Source organism: Chrysochloris asiatica, unplaced genomic scaffold (assembly GCF_000296735.1).
Source record: "Chrysochloris asiatica unplaced genomic scaffold, ChrAsi1.0 scaffold00026, whole genome shotgun sequence".
NCBI classification, from domain to species: domain Eukaryota; kingdom Metazoa; phylum Chordata; class Mammalia; order Afrosoricida; family Chrysochloridae; genus Chrysochloris; species Chrysochloris asiatica.
Genome location: NW_006408544.1, coordinates 20,816,260 through 20,832,029, shown reverse-complemented (window position 1 = coordinate 20,832,029; position 15,770 = coordinate 20,816,260). Strand labels below are relative to the sequence as shown.

At 47.0% G+C, this 15,770-nt stretch overlaps 1 protein-coding gene across 2 annotated transcripts in view; it reads left to right on the top strand.

The window, feature by feature from the left end:
• The window catches only part of DHCR24 (24-dehydrocholesterol reductase), a 42,918-nt gene extending 27,364 nt beyond the window's left edge, over positions 1 to 15,554 (top strand). For both annotated transcript variants that reach the window (XM_006839812.1, XM_006839813.1), the window contains 4 exons: positions 3,252 to 3,395; positions 13,009 to 13,206; positions 13,428 to 13,606; positions 15,080 to 15,554. In XM_006839812.1, coding sequence (XP_006839875.1) covers positions 3,252 to 3,395; positions 13,009 to 13,206; positions 13,428 to 13,606; positions 15,080 to 15,233 — 675 coding nt within the window. In that variant the 3' untranslated portion in view covers positions 15,234 to 15,554. The remainder of the gene's footprint in view (positions 1 to 3,251; positions 3,396 to 13,008; positions 13,207 to 13,427; positions 13,607 to 15,079) is intronic.
• Positions 15,555 to 15,770: the final 216 nt, after the last annotated feature.

The following is a 15,770-nucleotide window of genomic DNA, read 5'->3' as shown; positions in this document are numbered from 1 at the left end:
TTACAGTTTCTGCAGTGTTTGAAGTGTTTATGAAGTGTGCATTTTGCTCTTCAAATCGGGAAAAAATTAGTTTTTGTTTGTTCTAAATAATTTCTAGCTTCCAGAGCCTATTACTCTGGCCCTGGTCTTGTGTTGCTACACACGACAGGTTTGAGTCATTGCCCAAAGGTAACCCTGTAGCCGTGGGCATTCTATTCCACCGTGAGAAGTCTTCAAACCCTCTCAGTGAATCAGGGGCAAGTCCGACCCTGCCAGGTCTCTGAGGGAACAGCCCGGTTGCCTGTCTGGAAGGTGGGCACTCAGCACATGTCATTGTGATTGTTCCCCGTGCTTGTTCACGTATTGGCTCTGTTCCTGCTGGTTCCTTATGGCCTGTTTCACTCGCTGTTACTGTTAAGTACTATTGAGTGACTTCCGACACATAGTGACCTCACGTGCAGTGGAACGAAACATTTCCCTGCCCTGTACCATCCTCACAATCGTTCCATTTGAGCCCATTAGTGCAGCCAGTGTGTCAGTTTATCTTGTTGAGGACTTTCTCTTTTTCTGTTGATTCTTCACTTTACCAAGCATAATGTCTCCTTTTCCAGAAATCGGTACCTCCTGATTATATGTTTAAAGTATGTGAGATGAAGTCTCACTATCCTCCCTTCTAAGAAGTGTTGTGTACATTATCCAAAACAGGTTCATTCCTTCTTCTGACAGACCATAGTACAGTCAATATTCTTCTCCAGCACCATGATTCAAATCCATCAGGTCTTCTCTGGCCTTCCTTGTATATTGTCCAGTTTTCACATGCACTTGAGATGATTGTAAATACTATGGCCTTTGGTTCAGTTGTGAGAACTTTTGGTTTCTTTGTGTTGAGGTATATATATAATCCATGCTGAAGTCTGTAGTCTTTGATTTTCATTTCGCTCTCATCTTCCTCCTAACCCTTTGCTGGTCCCCCTACCAAGTATGAACTCACTTTCCTGTAAACCTCAGTACCTTTTTCTGCCCCCAGGGAAAGCTGGTCTGACATAGGGCCTGAGCATCTGCAGCCAGAGTGGAAAACCTAGCCTTGTGGGACCTAGAGTTTCAACAGGAATGCACATTCACCAGGCTGTGTGATTGATCTTTGTATGCTTATAATATCTAATAAACACCAAAAAACCTCCCACAACACATACATTTTTTATTGTCATTGTATAGATGAAAAAACTGAGATGAAAAGTGATATGCCTGTGAGTGACTGAACTGGATTTGACTCTGGCTACCTAGTTACCCAAGGAGCTCTGGTGGCGTAGTGGTTACGAGTCAGGGTGCCAACCTCAAGGTCAGCAGTTCGAAACTACCAGCAGTTCCGTGGGAGAAAGATTTATAGCCTCGGAGACCCTGTGCAGGGCCATTGTGAGTCAGAACTGACTCCACGGTACTTAACCAACAACCAACAACCTAGTTACCCAATCCCAGAGTCATCCCTGCGTAGTATACAAATGATTAAGTGAGGTTGGTGTTCAAATCCATCCAGAGGTACTTCAAAAGAAAGGCCTGCCAGTTTGCTTCGAAAAGGTCACAAATCCAAGAGCACACACAGCTCCACTCTTGACACAAGTGGAATCACCATGAATCGGAACCTACTGGACGGCATCTGGTTTACCCAGTCCCAGTGCCTAGGCTCTTCCTAGGACCCCTCCAGCATGTACTAAGAGTTGATTTCATGGGAATGGAAGCTGAGGCCCCAGCACTCTTAAGTCATGAACCATTTTTTTAGACTGAGGACAACACCAGCTAAAGATAAGATTGAGAAATTGGGTCAGGACCAGGACCATGTGATGGTTTATTCTTGAGAACCACCTGCAATTGCTGGTGACTGCCTGAGTAATGAACTGTTTCCAGGATCGTGGAGCCCAGCAGAGGAACAGCAGGAAACACGCCATAATTAATGAGGGCTGCCTGCCCTGGCGGTACTAACCATGAGGTCCGTGGTTCAAACCCATGAGGGACAAGTGAGACTGGTGCTTCCGTAAAGATTTACAGTCTTGGAAACCTTATGGAATTGTCTACTCTGTCCTATAGGGTCATGAGGAATCGGGACTGACACAATGGTAGTGGCTTTGGGCCCTGGGTGTCAGTGGGCCTTGAGACATGCTCAGTGTTTTTGGTGTCAGGAGTTGTTGTTAGGTGCCATTGAGTTGATACTGACTCATAGGGACCCTATGCACTGTGCCAACTTACAATTGTTGCTATATTTGAGTTCATTGCTGCTGCCACTGTGTCAACCCATCTCGTGGGGAGTCTTTCTCTTTTTCTCCGATTTTACCAAACATGATATACTTCTCTAGGGACTGGTCCCTCCTGACAATATGTCCAAAGTATTAGAGACGAAGTCTGGCTATTTGGCTTCCAGGGAGCATTCTGGCTGCACTTCTTCCAATACAGATTGGTTTGTTCTTTTCACAGTCCAGTACTTTCAGTATTCTCCTCCAACAGCACAGCTCAAATGCATCAATTCTTCTACGGTCTTCCTTATTCACTGTCCAACTTTTGCATGCATATGAAGTTATTGAATATACCACAGCTTGGGTCAGGCAAGCTGACATCTTTGCTCTTGAACACTTTAGAGATGTCTTGTATAGCAGATTTGCCTAATGCAGTACATCGTTTGATTTCTTGACTGCTGCTTCCATGAGTGTTGATGGTTGATCTGAGTAAAATGAAGTCTTTAACAACTTCAATCTTTTCTCCATTTATATGGATATTGTTTATTGGTCCAGTGGTGAGGATTTTTGTTTTCTTTACATTGAGGTGCAACCCACATCCAAGGCTGTGGTCTTTAATATTCATCAGTAAGTATTGTAAGTCCTCTTTGCTTTCAGCAAGCAAGGTGTCAGGAGGTAAGGAGAGAACTCAGCTGCCTGGAGCTCGCATTGTGACAGACACTGTAATAAATTTTCACTTCAGGGCTCTCACTGAGAGTAGTCTTGGGCTAGGGAGTGGGTTGCTAAATTCTCTAGGCCAGCAGGAACTAGTTGTTTGACCTTGGACACACCACTTAACCTCTTTGAACTACTCCTCTCTCTTCTAGAAAAAGCCCGCTGTGTGTAACCTCAACCTCACCGGGCTCCCGGGAGTCTCAAAGGCGCTAATAGACATGAAAGAGTTTTGAAAAGGCCAGGCGTGCGGCACAAAAGCCGAGTGTCGCTGTTACACCCTGACGGCATTTGGTGCTTGTCTGTGTCTGATCACAATGCCCTCTGTCATTTCAGCTGAATAGCATTGGCAGTTACTACAAGCCATGGTTCTTCAAGCACGTGGAGAAATACCTGAAGACAGACCAAGAGGGCCTGGAGTACATTCCCCTGAGGCAGTATTATCACCGCCACACGCGCAGCATCTTCTGGGAGCTCCAGGTGAGACAAGGGTTTCCCAGTAGTCCTGGCTCCTCCAACGGGGCAGGGAGGGCACCCAGCTGGTTAACACTGTAGTCAGACTCTGCCCCCAGGATTCTTTCCTAAGCAGCAACAGCATCATTTCCTTCTGAAGGAACTGACCACCTCAATAAAGCAGCTGCCCTTAGTGAGCTTTTTCTTGGCTCCACAGAGTAGAACCTCTGGTAGCCTAGTGAGTTATGCTTTGGACTGCTATCCACAAAGTTAGCAGTTCAAATCCATGAGAGAAAGATGAGGCTTTCTAAAGATTTACAATCTTGGAAACCCTTTACAGGGTCACTATGAGTCAGAATCGACTCCATAGCACTCAACAAAGAGCAGGGCAGTGGGCCATCTTTGGGGAACAGCAGACAGCTCCTGGCAGGTGGGAGCTGGACTCCAAGCATTGGCCTAATGGTGAGCAGGAATCTCTGCTGTTGTGTAGTTGTAGCTGTGGAGGGATGGAGCAGTGAGATTTTAAATAGAGTCCAAGAAGGTCCCTTTGAGCTGGGACCTGAACTTAGTGTGGGCTGGGCAATCTGGAGAGAGTGCCTCAGGCAGAGGAGCGGAAATGCCTTGGGATTAGAGCTAGGTGAATGAAGATAATATTGGGGAACTAGGCTAGGACAAATGTAGCCAGACATTATGGTTTTTACATATTCAGTTGTTACGATGGTGTAGAGTAGGTAGAGATTTAAGATTGAAGAATCTAGGTTAATGCTTGGGCTGTTAACCACAAGGTCAGCAGTTCAAATCCACTAGCCACTCCATGGGAGAAATATGAGGCTTTCTGCTCCTGTAAAAAGACTCATAGCCTCACAAACCCTGTACAGGATCATTATGAATTGGCACTGACTTGACAACAAACAACAATAGCAACATGCTAGAGGGACAGGGATCCCTGGTGGTGTTATAGGGTAACCACTAGACTACTAACCAGAGGTCGGCCGTTCAAACCCAGTCAGCGCTCCTTGGGAGAAAGATGAGGCTTTCTACTCCCTAAAGGTTTATAGCTCAGGAACCTCATACAGGATCACTGTGAGTCCTCATGGCACAGTGGTTTTATACTCCGCTACTAAGCAGGAGAAAGATGAGGCCGACAGTCTGCTTCTGTAAAGATTTATAGTCTTGCAAACCCTTGAGGCAGTTCTTCTTTGTCCTATAAGATTGCTGTGAGTCTGACTTGGTTGTGAAGGGTGAGTGGGTCAGCTTGCTGATGGTCTGAGGGCATGATGACTATGAAGTATCTAAGGGAGGGATTTAGATTTGATTACAAGTGTGACGGGAGTGCAGGTCCCTGCATGGTCCACACAGTTTGTGCTCCACAGCTAGCCAAAGGGGGATCATGTGAACCTGCCCAGTGGCGCCATGGGAGACAAGCCTGCCCGTCTGCTTCCCAAAGATTATAACCAAGACAATCCTTTGGAACTCATTTCTGCTTTATAACTTGTGGGGTGCCATGTGTTGGAATCAACTTGACAGCAACACGTTTGTTTGATAGTAAGAAGTCAGTGGAGAACTTTGAGCAGAAATGATAGGATTTTTATTTCAAAGGCATCACTTTGACAGCTGGATGGTTGTAGGGGAAGAGAGGAGTGGAAGAAAGGATTTTGGTTTGCCTGGGTGATAGCAGGGCCTTGGTGTGGCACTGTAGGATCAGCACTGGACTGCTAACTGCAAGGTCAACAGTTCAAACCCACCAGCTGCATCTCAGAAACCTTATATAGGGTCACTATGAGTCAGAATCATCTGGACGGCACTTAACAACAACAGGGTGGTAGCAGCGGAGAAAGAAAGAAATGTCAGACCCAGGAGGTGCTGAACCAACCACTGGGATTTCCACACAGATTTGACATGTGTATGAGTCCACCGTTTGGGGGCCTAGCAGTAGGATGAATATAGGGAAATCTAGTGGGACGTCTGAATATTCATGTGAGGACTTTGGGGCAGAGGCTGAGGCTCTGTGTTTGTCAGCATATTACAGGAGCCATGGGAGCCTATGAAGAGGGTAGACAGAGATGAGGCCCAAGAGCCAACAGGCACCCGTTGAAAAGCCTGGAGAACACAGGACAAATGAAGACTGTTTCTAGAAGGATGTCAGATGCTGCTAAGTGAGATGAAGACCGAGAGTTGACCTGTGGTCTTAGGCATGAGGAGATCATTAGAGATGGTGAGCAGGGGACATGGACGCCTGACCGAGTGGCTTCACTAGAGAACAGGAAATGAGGAAATAGAGGTGAGAAGACAGAAATGAGGAGATGCACTCTAAAGAGAAACCGAGAAGAAGGGTGTTATCTGGAAGGGGGGGGCCATTTCTGCGACTAGGGAAAGGAATGCCCCAGTAAGTAGGTAAGGGCTATGACAGCACAGGGGAGAGAGGGATGTGTTTATAGGGCAAAGTCCTGAGCAAAGGTGAAGAGTCTGGAGAGTCCATCCCTGGTATAGGAGGCGACGAGTGTAAATGAGGGCACTTGCTACAGATAGGAGGGTGGTGTGCTGGTGGGAAGGTGTGTGTTCTGAAGGCATCTATTTTCTCAGTGAAATAGGATGCCAAGATTGCAGCTGAGAGTGAGAGGGTGCTGAAAGTTTGACAGAGGAGATGTGAAATCCCTTGGAGAGTGGGAAGTGAGCTAACTGGGGAAATGTAAAGATGGCCAGGCAACACTGCACCCATCTAAGACAGCGCTTCTGAACTTACAGTGGGGCCAGCCATCATGGTTGTGGGTTTTCATACCAACTGCAGCCTAGCTGGAGGCTTGGATTGTATCATGGTTGAGGTTTTGCAGCTGAGTATGATAAAGGGGGAGTGGGACAGGTTTATTGAAGGTACAACGGCATGATTCCAATGAAATCTAAACCAGCTGAGGAGAGGGGTGAGTCATGAAAAGGTTGTTGCTGATCAGAGGTTAGGGTAGATTGGATCGCCCAGTAGGGTGAAGTGTTGAAGGTCAGCAAAGAGGTGATAACGGCTAGAAGGCAAATGCTTGAATTATGGAGACAGTGAATGTAGATAAAGTGACAACATCTTTGGGTAGGCAGACTTTTTTGAAAAGGTTAGATAGTAAATATTTTAGAATGTGCAGGCATGTTGTCTCTATCACCACTACTGAATTCTGCCTTTGTAGCCTGAATGCAGCCATAGACAATGTATGGACAAGTGGGCATAGCTGTGTTCCAATACAGCTCTATTTACGAAAACAGGCAGTGGGCCGCGTTTGGCCAGCAGGCTGGATCCTCATGTGTTGTATTGTGTTGTTCTCAGCTGTACACTTATCCCGAGTTGTCTGGCCTTGAGGCGAGGGACCAAGGACCTTATACCCCTTACATTCATTCCCCACCTCACCCTCACCCTTGTGGGCTGCCCTTGTAGATGTGGGCTGCCCTTGAAGAGTAGGCATGAGCCTGGATGAAGTAACACCCGTCAGCCAAGGGCAATCCTTCCCTCACCTCCCAGAAAGACTCAGTTCTGAGCTTCAGCCACCAACAGGCCTCAGAGCTAGGGAAATGGGTGCCTCCCTGAAGGGGGCATCTGGACATACCACACAGTGGAATTGCTGAGGCCAAGACATTTCTAGGAAGGAAAAGTAATAAGCAATTTCAGATGCTTGTCTTTTTCTTCCTCCCCTGGGGATAACTCCTTCTCCCATTGGGGCTGCCCCCTCAGCTTCCTTCTCTCTGAATCTGGCCTTTATAAAGGAACCAAATGTACCCTGGAGAGGATGCTGAGCCCTTGAAGAAGCTGCATTCTGGGTGATCAGTCCATTCTGACACACCTGGGCCAGGTCTGGCTGTTCTAATTGCTTCCCCTTCTCCTCCTCGGAAACCGCTGTGTAATCTTCAATAGCGTAAGCAGGGGTGCTGTTAAGGTACTCTGGTAGTATAGTGGTTAGGAATCGGGGGCTGTGAACCTCAAGGTCAGCAATTCGAAACTACCTGCTGTTCCATGGGTGAAAGATGAGGTTTTCTGCTCCCGTAAAGATTTACAGCCTCGGAAACCCTGTTCACGGTAGCTAGGAAGTCGGAACCAACTCCACGGCACACCCCCACCAAGGTACTGAAATATTAAGTCTTTTCCTTTTTTCCATGGCCTCTACTTGATTTGTCATAAATATTTGCTGTTATCTTTCTGTTGTTGTTATGTGCCATCAAGTCGGTTCCAACTCATAGCGACCCTATACAGGTCGTGGGAGCAGCTGGTGGGTTTGAGCTACCAACCTTGTGATTCAAGGTCCAGTGGTGATCCTACAGCACCATACCAAGAGTCCTAAGTAGGGAAAATTTAACAATTGTAATTACTAACAGGAATGTTAGTGTTCTCTTTTAAATGGAAATAGGAGCTTTGGTAGCATAGTGGTTATGAATTGGGTTATGAACCACAAGGTCAGCAGTTTGAAACTACCAGCTGTTCCATGGGAGAAAGATGAGGCATTCTGCACCCATAAAGATTTACAGCCTCAGAAACCCTGTACAGGGTCGCTATGGGTCGGAACCGACTCCACGGCACACAGCCACATAAAGACATTTTAACACTGCGTGTGTGCTTTATTCTTAACAAAGCAGAGGAAATAACAAAACAAACTCAGTTTCCTATGAGACTTCCTTTTTGTTTGCTTTTTTCTTCTTCTTCTTCAGTAATATAGTAGTTCGTGGTGGTGGTAAGTGCTATCTAATCAGTTCCGACTCAGTGACCCTGTATAGGGTTTCCAAGGAGTGGCTTGTAGGTTTGAGCCACTGACCTTGCAGTTAGCAGTCCAACGCTTGTCCTACTGAGCCAGAAGTGCCATATAAATTATTCAACGTACAATATATAATAAACCAATAGGAAAATCGTGTGTGGTGTCAAATGCTTCATAGGTGATTTTATACTTAGTGTTGTAACAGGAGCTTCACGTTTGTTGAGAGCTAACTATATACATGGATCCCTGGTGTGGTGCTGTGGTTAATGTGCTGCTCTGCAAGGTTTGTTTGAACTGCAGTGTAGCGGTTAAAGCTCACCAGCCGCTCCTCGGAAACCCTATACAGGGTCTCTGTGAGTTGGAACCGACTCAAGGGTATTTAACAACAACTGTATATATATTGGGAGGAGCTCTGGTAGCGTAGTGGTTACGAATCGGGCTGCGAACCTTAAGGTCAGCGGTTCGAAACTACCAGCTGCTCCACGGGAGAAAGATGAGGTTTTCTACTCCGGTAAAGATTTACACCCTCGGAAACCCTGTACAGGGTCGCTATGGGTCGGAACCGACTCGATGGCACTTAACAACAACAACAACAGCATATATATTGGGAGTATGGTGACTGTATAGGATAAGCACTGGACTGCGAACTGTCGAGACCGACCCGATGGCACTTAACAATATTGAACAAGGCATGCTAGGGATGACCAGGCATTTTATACTAATGGTGGAACCAACACTCAAACCAAGTAGTCTCCTTTCACCTAAACATTCTTAACTAGTAACCAGTTCACTAAGCCACTTCCCATTTTGATTAGAACAAATAAAGTAATTAAATCCTTACTAATATGTTGTTTGTACCAGATAAAGTAAACCTTGTCTATATAAAATAATGTTAGCAGAAGTGCATAGTAAGATAAAATGTTACATTAAACCTAATGGAAGTTTATGATGTTTTTGTATACTCTTGGGCACATATGGTTTATTTTAATGTTTACCAGGAAACGACTGCTCTAGACACTGTAACAAGATTAATACACCTTTTTATTATTATTCTGAACTGGGAGAAGGTTTACAGAGCAGATCATCAGTTTTTCATTCAACAATTCATACACATTTTGTTTCACCTCATTAACTGCCATCTTCACAATAAAACATCTCTTATCCCATTTCCTCTCTGAGTTTCTGTTTCCCTCCTTTCCTAACCCTTCTGAACTTTGTCCTTGGGTGAATGCTGCCCTTTTGATCTCAAATGGTTGATAACCCCACGGGGGTGTGGTCCCTCCCCAGTGTTACTGCTCCCCTTAGAGACCTGTCCTATGACACTTCCTGACATTGATGAGTAAGGCAGGAATGAAAGGTTGCCTCATCTGTCTTACCCTTTACTTCTGTATCATTTCAGTGTAAGTGGTAAATGATTGACTAAGACAGGGCAGTAACAGCTGTAAGAAAGGACATGATCTAAGGCTCCTTGGATCTGTAGTAGGGTCCCACAGTCCAGCAGAGCAAGGTGGCCAATAACATGGACACAGTAAAGCAGCTGGACAGCCAACGGAGGGAGGACATGGAGCAATGTTTCTAGAGTGACTGACCTTCGTGTGTTGACAGAGAAGGACAGGGATGAAGCTGGGGTCAGAGGCGTGAATAATGGGAGAGGAGGAAGTAGGGCGCTTGTTTAAACGTGCACTCTCAGAGGCTGAAATTTTGGAAAAAAAGTGGTTCCAGTTGGGACATTTGATTAATAATTGACTGTTTCCAGGGGAGATGTGAATGACTTTTGAGTATAAGAAAAGTGTCGCCACCTGACTCAGAATTACAGCTATGAAATCAAGTGACTGTCAGTTCTACTGTTCACTATCAGAATGACCGATCCAGACGTCTGTTAGCCCACTGCTGGCAGGGTGTGAGGAGACCCTTATCCTCTACTGTTTGGGAGAGTAGAAAATGGTGCGAGCTCTTGAAATAGTAACCATTCAAACTGCACACGCTGTGAACCAGAAATATCTACCTTTAGAAATTTATCTTGCAAATACTTACCCATGAACCAAATAATACATGTAAAAAGAATAATCATTAGAATACTCTAGAAATAATTTAAATGTCTATCAGTTGATGATGCAACTGTATAGCAGAGCAAGCGTTAGTAAATGGTTTCTATAAAGGAACAAGTAGTACATATCTTAGGTTTTGTGAGCCATAAAAGTCTCTTGTGCAACTACTTTGCTGTTGTAATCTGAAAGCAGGGGTAAACAATATTTTAATAAAGGAGCCTGGCTGTGTTCCAGTAACACATTGATTACAAAACCAAGGGGTGGGGTAGATTTGTCCCAGGGTCCGCCTCTGCACTGATAGAGGGATTTCTAGCGTACATTGATAAGCAGGGCCCAATGAGAAGTACATGTGCAGGGGCGTGAGGACTGCACGTTTTAAAATCCATTCACTTGTCTATATATCATCTGTCTCTATAGGATACACAAACAATTCATACCTTGGGATGAGGAAAGGGCTGGAGGAGAAGATAACTGAGGAACAGGGTTAGCAGCGGGAGTAGATTGGGATCAGACCTGGGAGGGGAATGAAGTGGGATCAGGGCTCTGGGAAACAGGATCAGGGGTGAGAAAGGAAGCGTCATCTTTGTATTGGAAATCTTTTTGCTATGGGTTAGGTGTGACTTTTCCAGAAAACACCCAAGGAAACAGTGCTACCTAGCCATGTTCTTTAGTGAGTTCCTGTTACATGTGTTACATGAGAGGCATTAATGTCAGCTCCAGGTGTAAGTGCGACAGAGAAGAAAGCAGACAGTTCCCTACCCTAATGGAGCCACTGAGAGGAGAAGACTCACTCAGCCTTGCAGGCAACACGGGTATGGCTTCTTTGGGAAGCTGCCCCTGACCTTTTCCAAGCTAACTGCTTCTCCTGTGGTCACTATCTCCTTCCTTCCATGCCCTGGGGGAGGGAGAGCCTTGAGGGCAAGGGTCATGTTTCAGTGATCCTCATGGCCCTAGTGTCCAGCATAGAACCTGGTGCTTGACCTTGTAGGTAACTTGTAGCCGTTTAATGACTGAATGAGTGCCCTTGGTTTCAAGGACTCCAGGCACTGTGAACATGGATTCTCCCGCTAACACTCAGGAATACAGTAGGATGTGGACCAGGGAGGAAGATTATGAGCCAGGGGCAAAGCCTCCACTGTTGGGATTGTCAGCAGGTGAGAGCCACTGAGGAGCTGAGGGAGAGGATGGCAGGTGGTTGGATGAAAGCAGTGCTGAGAGAGGGGACTCCTGCCTCGGTGTAGTTGGAGGTACCAAGAAAGAACAGCCTCTGCCCAAGAGGGGCAGACAGGGTGCAAAGGAAACTGTAAATCATTGGCTCATGTTTGACCCAGAGCCAGACTCAGCCCAGCGCTGTCCCTGACTCGCTGACTTGAGGGAAGTTGCTTCATCTCACTGAGTACCACTGTTCTCAGTCAACAGCTGTCATATCTCAAACATTTATGGTCCATCTGCCCTGAATCAGCCACACTGACCCAACAAGGACAGCAGTGATAGCTGCTGTTTATTGTTGCTAGGTGCCATGAAGTCAGTACCGATGCATAGCAACCCTATGCACAACAGAACAAAACACTGCCAGATCCTGGGTCAACCTCACAGTCATTGCTACATTTGAGCCCATTGATGCCACCACTGTGGCAATCCATCTCATTGGGGGTCTTTCTTTTTTTCTCCAACCCTCCATTTTTATCAAACATGATATCCTTCGCCAGAGACTGGTCCCTCCTGACAATATGTCTGAAGTATGAGAGATGAAGTTTGGCCATCCTGGCCTCCAAGGAGCACTCTGGCTGCACTTCTTCCAACACAGATCTGTTGGTTCTTTTGGCAGCCCATGGCACTTTCAATATTCTCCTCCAACACCATAACTCAAAAGCATCAATTCTTTTATGGTCTTCCTTATTCATATCCAACTTTTGCATGGATTATGAGGTTACTGAAAATACCATGGCTTGCGTCAGGTGCACCTTAGTCCTCAAACTGACATCTTTGCTCTTAAACACTTAAAAAAAGGTCTTTGCAGCAGATTTGCCCAATGCAATACGTCATTTGATTTCTTGACTGTTGCTTCCATGAGTATTGATGATTGATCCAAACAAAATGAAGTCAGATTATTTGTTTAGCATGCAGATTGACTAAATATGGTGAAAGAATACAACCCTGGCACATACCTTTCCTAATTTTAAATCATTCGGTATACCCTTGTTCTGTTCTAACAACTGCCTCTTGGTCCAGGTACAGATTCCTCATGAGCACAATTAAGTGTTCAGGAATACTCATACTTCACAATGTTGTCCATAGCTTGTCATGATCCACACAATCGAAAGCCTTTGTGTAGTCAATAAAGCATGGGTAAACATTTTTCTGGTAGTCTCTGCTTTCAGCCAAGATCCACCTGATGTCAGCAATGATATCACTTGTTCCACATCCTCTTCTGACTCTGGCTTGAACCTCTGGAAATTCTCTGTCGATGTATGGTTGCAACCGTTTCTGTATTACCTTGGGTAAAACTTTACTGTTTATTGGGATCTTACTATTTGTGGCAGACACTGGCTGAGTGCCTTTAATATGCTATGTCATGATCCTCATAGCACCGTTTGAAAGAGGTGCTCTGTACTGCCCTACCCATTGTACAGATAAGGAAACTGAGCCCAGCTGAGTTAAATAACTAGCCCAAGTGTCTTACAGCTGGCAACTGCCCAAAATGAGGACCAAACGCAGGTGTGATGATGATGTCCTGAGTACTACCACATCCCCTCCACATAGGGGGTGGCACGTTGGCCGTTATTCTGTCCAGCATTGAATGAGAGAAACCCTGGCCCCTGGCTTGGGGTAGACATGCAACCCTTGTTGATGCCAACTCTTGTCTTTCAGGACATCATCCCCTTCGGCAACAACCCTGTTTTCCGCTACCTCTTTGGATGGATGGTCCCTCCCAAGATCTCCCTCCTGAAGCTGACCCAGGGCGAGACCTTGCGCAAGCTGTACGAGCAACACCACGTGGTGCAGGACATGCTGGTGCCCATGAAGTGCATGCTGCAGGCACTGCACACCTTCCACAACGACATCCACGTGAGCTTCTGGTGGCGCTGTACAGTCCACAGTCTCCTCCCTGAAGGGTGTGGCCTTGAGCCGGACCCCAGTGGGAGAGAAGTCTCAGCTGGGTGCCCTTCACTTCTGTGTCCTCTAGTGTGGTGGAATTGTGGTGCTCTCATCTAGGGGCGGGATGGGGCGGGGTGGGGGTATCCCTTGTGGGAATAAAAGCACCAACCCCCTCTCCCTGGTCCACCCAGGTCTACCCCATCTGGCTGTGCCCATTCATCCTACCCAGCCAGCCAGGTTTGGTACACCCCAAAGGAGATGAGGCCGAGCTCTACATCGACATTGGGGCCTATGGGGAGCCACGCGTGAAGCACTTTGAAGCCAGGTCCTGCATGAGGCAGCTGGAGAAGTTCGTCCGAAGCATGCATGGGTGAGTGGGCAGGAGTGTGGCTCAGAGAACTGCTCCTTTGGGGTGCAGGGCCGCTATCCCAGGCTAGACCAGCTTATTACAGAGGGGGCTGTAGCTCTGAACCATCTCTGATCCAGGAAGCACATTTTGAAGCATGCTGTTTGTTGTCACTGAGTTGGCCCCAGACTTGTGGAGACACTGCACAATGGAACAAAACGCTTCCCAGTCCTGCTGCATCCTCTCTCGGTCTCAGATTGGACCACTGCCATCTGCTGTGTATTTACAGGCTGAATTTCAGAAGCAGATTGCCAGCCTTTCCTTCCCAGTCCATCTTAGTCTGGGAGCTCTGCTGAAACCTTTTCAGCATCATAGCAACATGCAAGCCTTCACTTACAGATGATGTTGTGAAGTGTCGTCGGGTCAGTTCCGACTTACAGCAACCCTATACAGGGTTTCCAAGGAATGACTGGTGGGTTTGAACTGCTGACCTTGTGGCTAGCAGTCCAGTGCCTATCATACAGCGCCACACCAGGACTCCCCCTGCGTGTAGAGTATACTGGCCCACTTCTACTGGGGTGAGAGTTCTTCCAGTGAGCCATCACTGCCCCCCTGAAGATGGGAGAGAGGGAGCCTCCCCCTTCTCCAGGGTCCACACCAACACACCCCGCACCTGAGTGAGGTGAAACCCAGGAGTCACCTCAACTCTACCCCATGGGGTAGATGATGGGGATGAGTTCCCCTAGATTCAGGGGTCGCTGCCAGTTGAGACTTCTTCAGGTTGAAACGACCAAAGATAAAGAGGAAGGAATTCCTGGAAAGCACAGAGAGGCTCAGGACAGACTAAGCAGTACTCAGAGAATGGCCTGGAATAAACTATTGTTGTACACAACACGGGCAAATCTCATAATACCTATGGTGGTTGGAAGAAGCCAGGCACAAAAGAGTGCATATTGTATGATTGCATTTATATAAAGTCCTAGAAAACGCAAACAGATCCATAATGACAGATAGCAATTGGGGTTGCCCAGGGATGGCAGAGGTAACAGGGGCAGGAGGAAAGTCTGGGAGTAATGGAAATGCTCGTTGGCTCAGTTGTAGCAGTGGGTCTTGGGTGTATACATGTATCAAGACTGAGCCCATTATACACTTCAAATCTGTGCCATGTAGTGAATGTTAATTAATATCAAATCAAAGCCACACTGCCCCCATGAGGTAAGGCAGTGTGTGGAGAAGACCAAGTCAACAGGGAGGAGCCTAGCAGTCTGACTTCCACCACTACTAAGTCACTTCATCCCTGAGCCCCAGTTCCCCATCTGCAAAACGGGGGATCAGCATTCCCGCACTGCCCGCCTCATGGGGTGTTTAGAAGAATCAAACTCAACAGCTCATCCCTGAGTGCACCCCTACACTGTGAAGCTCGCTGCATGGTAGGGCCCTCTGGGTGTCTCCCCCTCACACTTCCCTGTGATCTCACCCTCTTGTCCATCTCTGCAGGTTCCAGATGCTGTATGCTGACTGCTACATGAACCGGGAGGAATTCTGGGAGATGTTTGATGGCTCCCTGTACCACAAGCTGCGGGAGCAGCTCAACTGCCAGGACGCCTTCCCTGAGGTTTATGACAAGATCTGCAAGGCTGCCAGGCACTGAGCCACAGCCCCTTTGAGAGAGACACACGTGGACCCTGTCCCCCAGGGCTAGGAGGCAACTTCCCTTCACCAAGCTCAACTGCTCTCCAGCTCCACACTTTCAGATAGAAGCCCCTCCAGTAGTCCTACCCAGATAGCCCCGTGGCTTCCTCCCAGCTCCCAAGGACAACCTAGTGGAGTGAAAGAGCCTGGGATCCGGAATCAGATAAACTTGACTCCAGTTTCCAGTTTAGCCACTCATTAGCTGTGCATCTTTGGGTGAATCAGTTAATCCCTCTGAGCCCCAGTTTCTTCATCCGTCCAAAGGGGATACTATCTACCTGGTCATTGTAAAGTCAAGCACCTGTTACATTGTAGCTGCTGGGTAAGTGGTAGCTATTGCTTCTCATTCAGCACCACACCTGACTAGGTGCTTTGGGTTCAGTAGGTGAGTCCAGAAAGCTCCACGTTACATCACCTGTGCACAGGTTGGGCTGGAATGGAGGAGGGGATGCCCTGGAGTTGCTTTGCCATTGCCCAGGTCAGCCGGAAAAGCTTC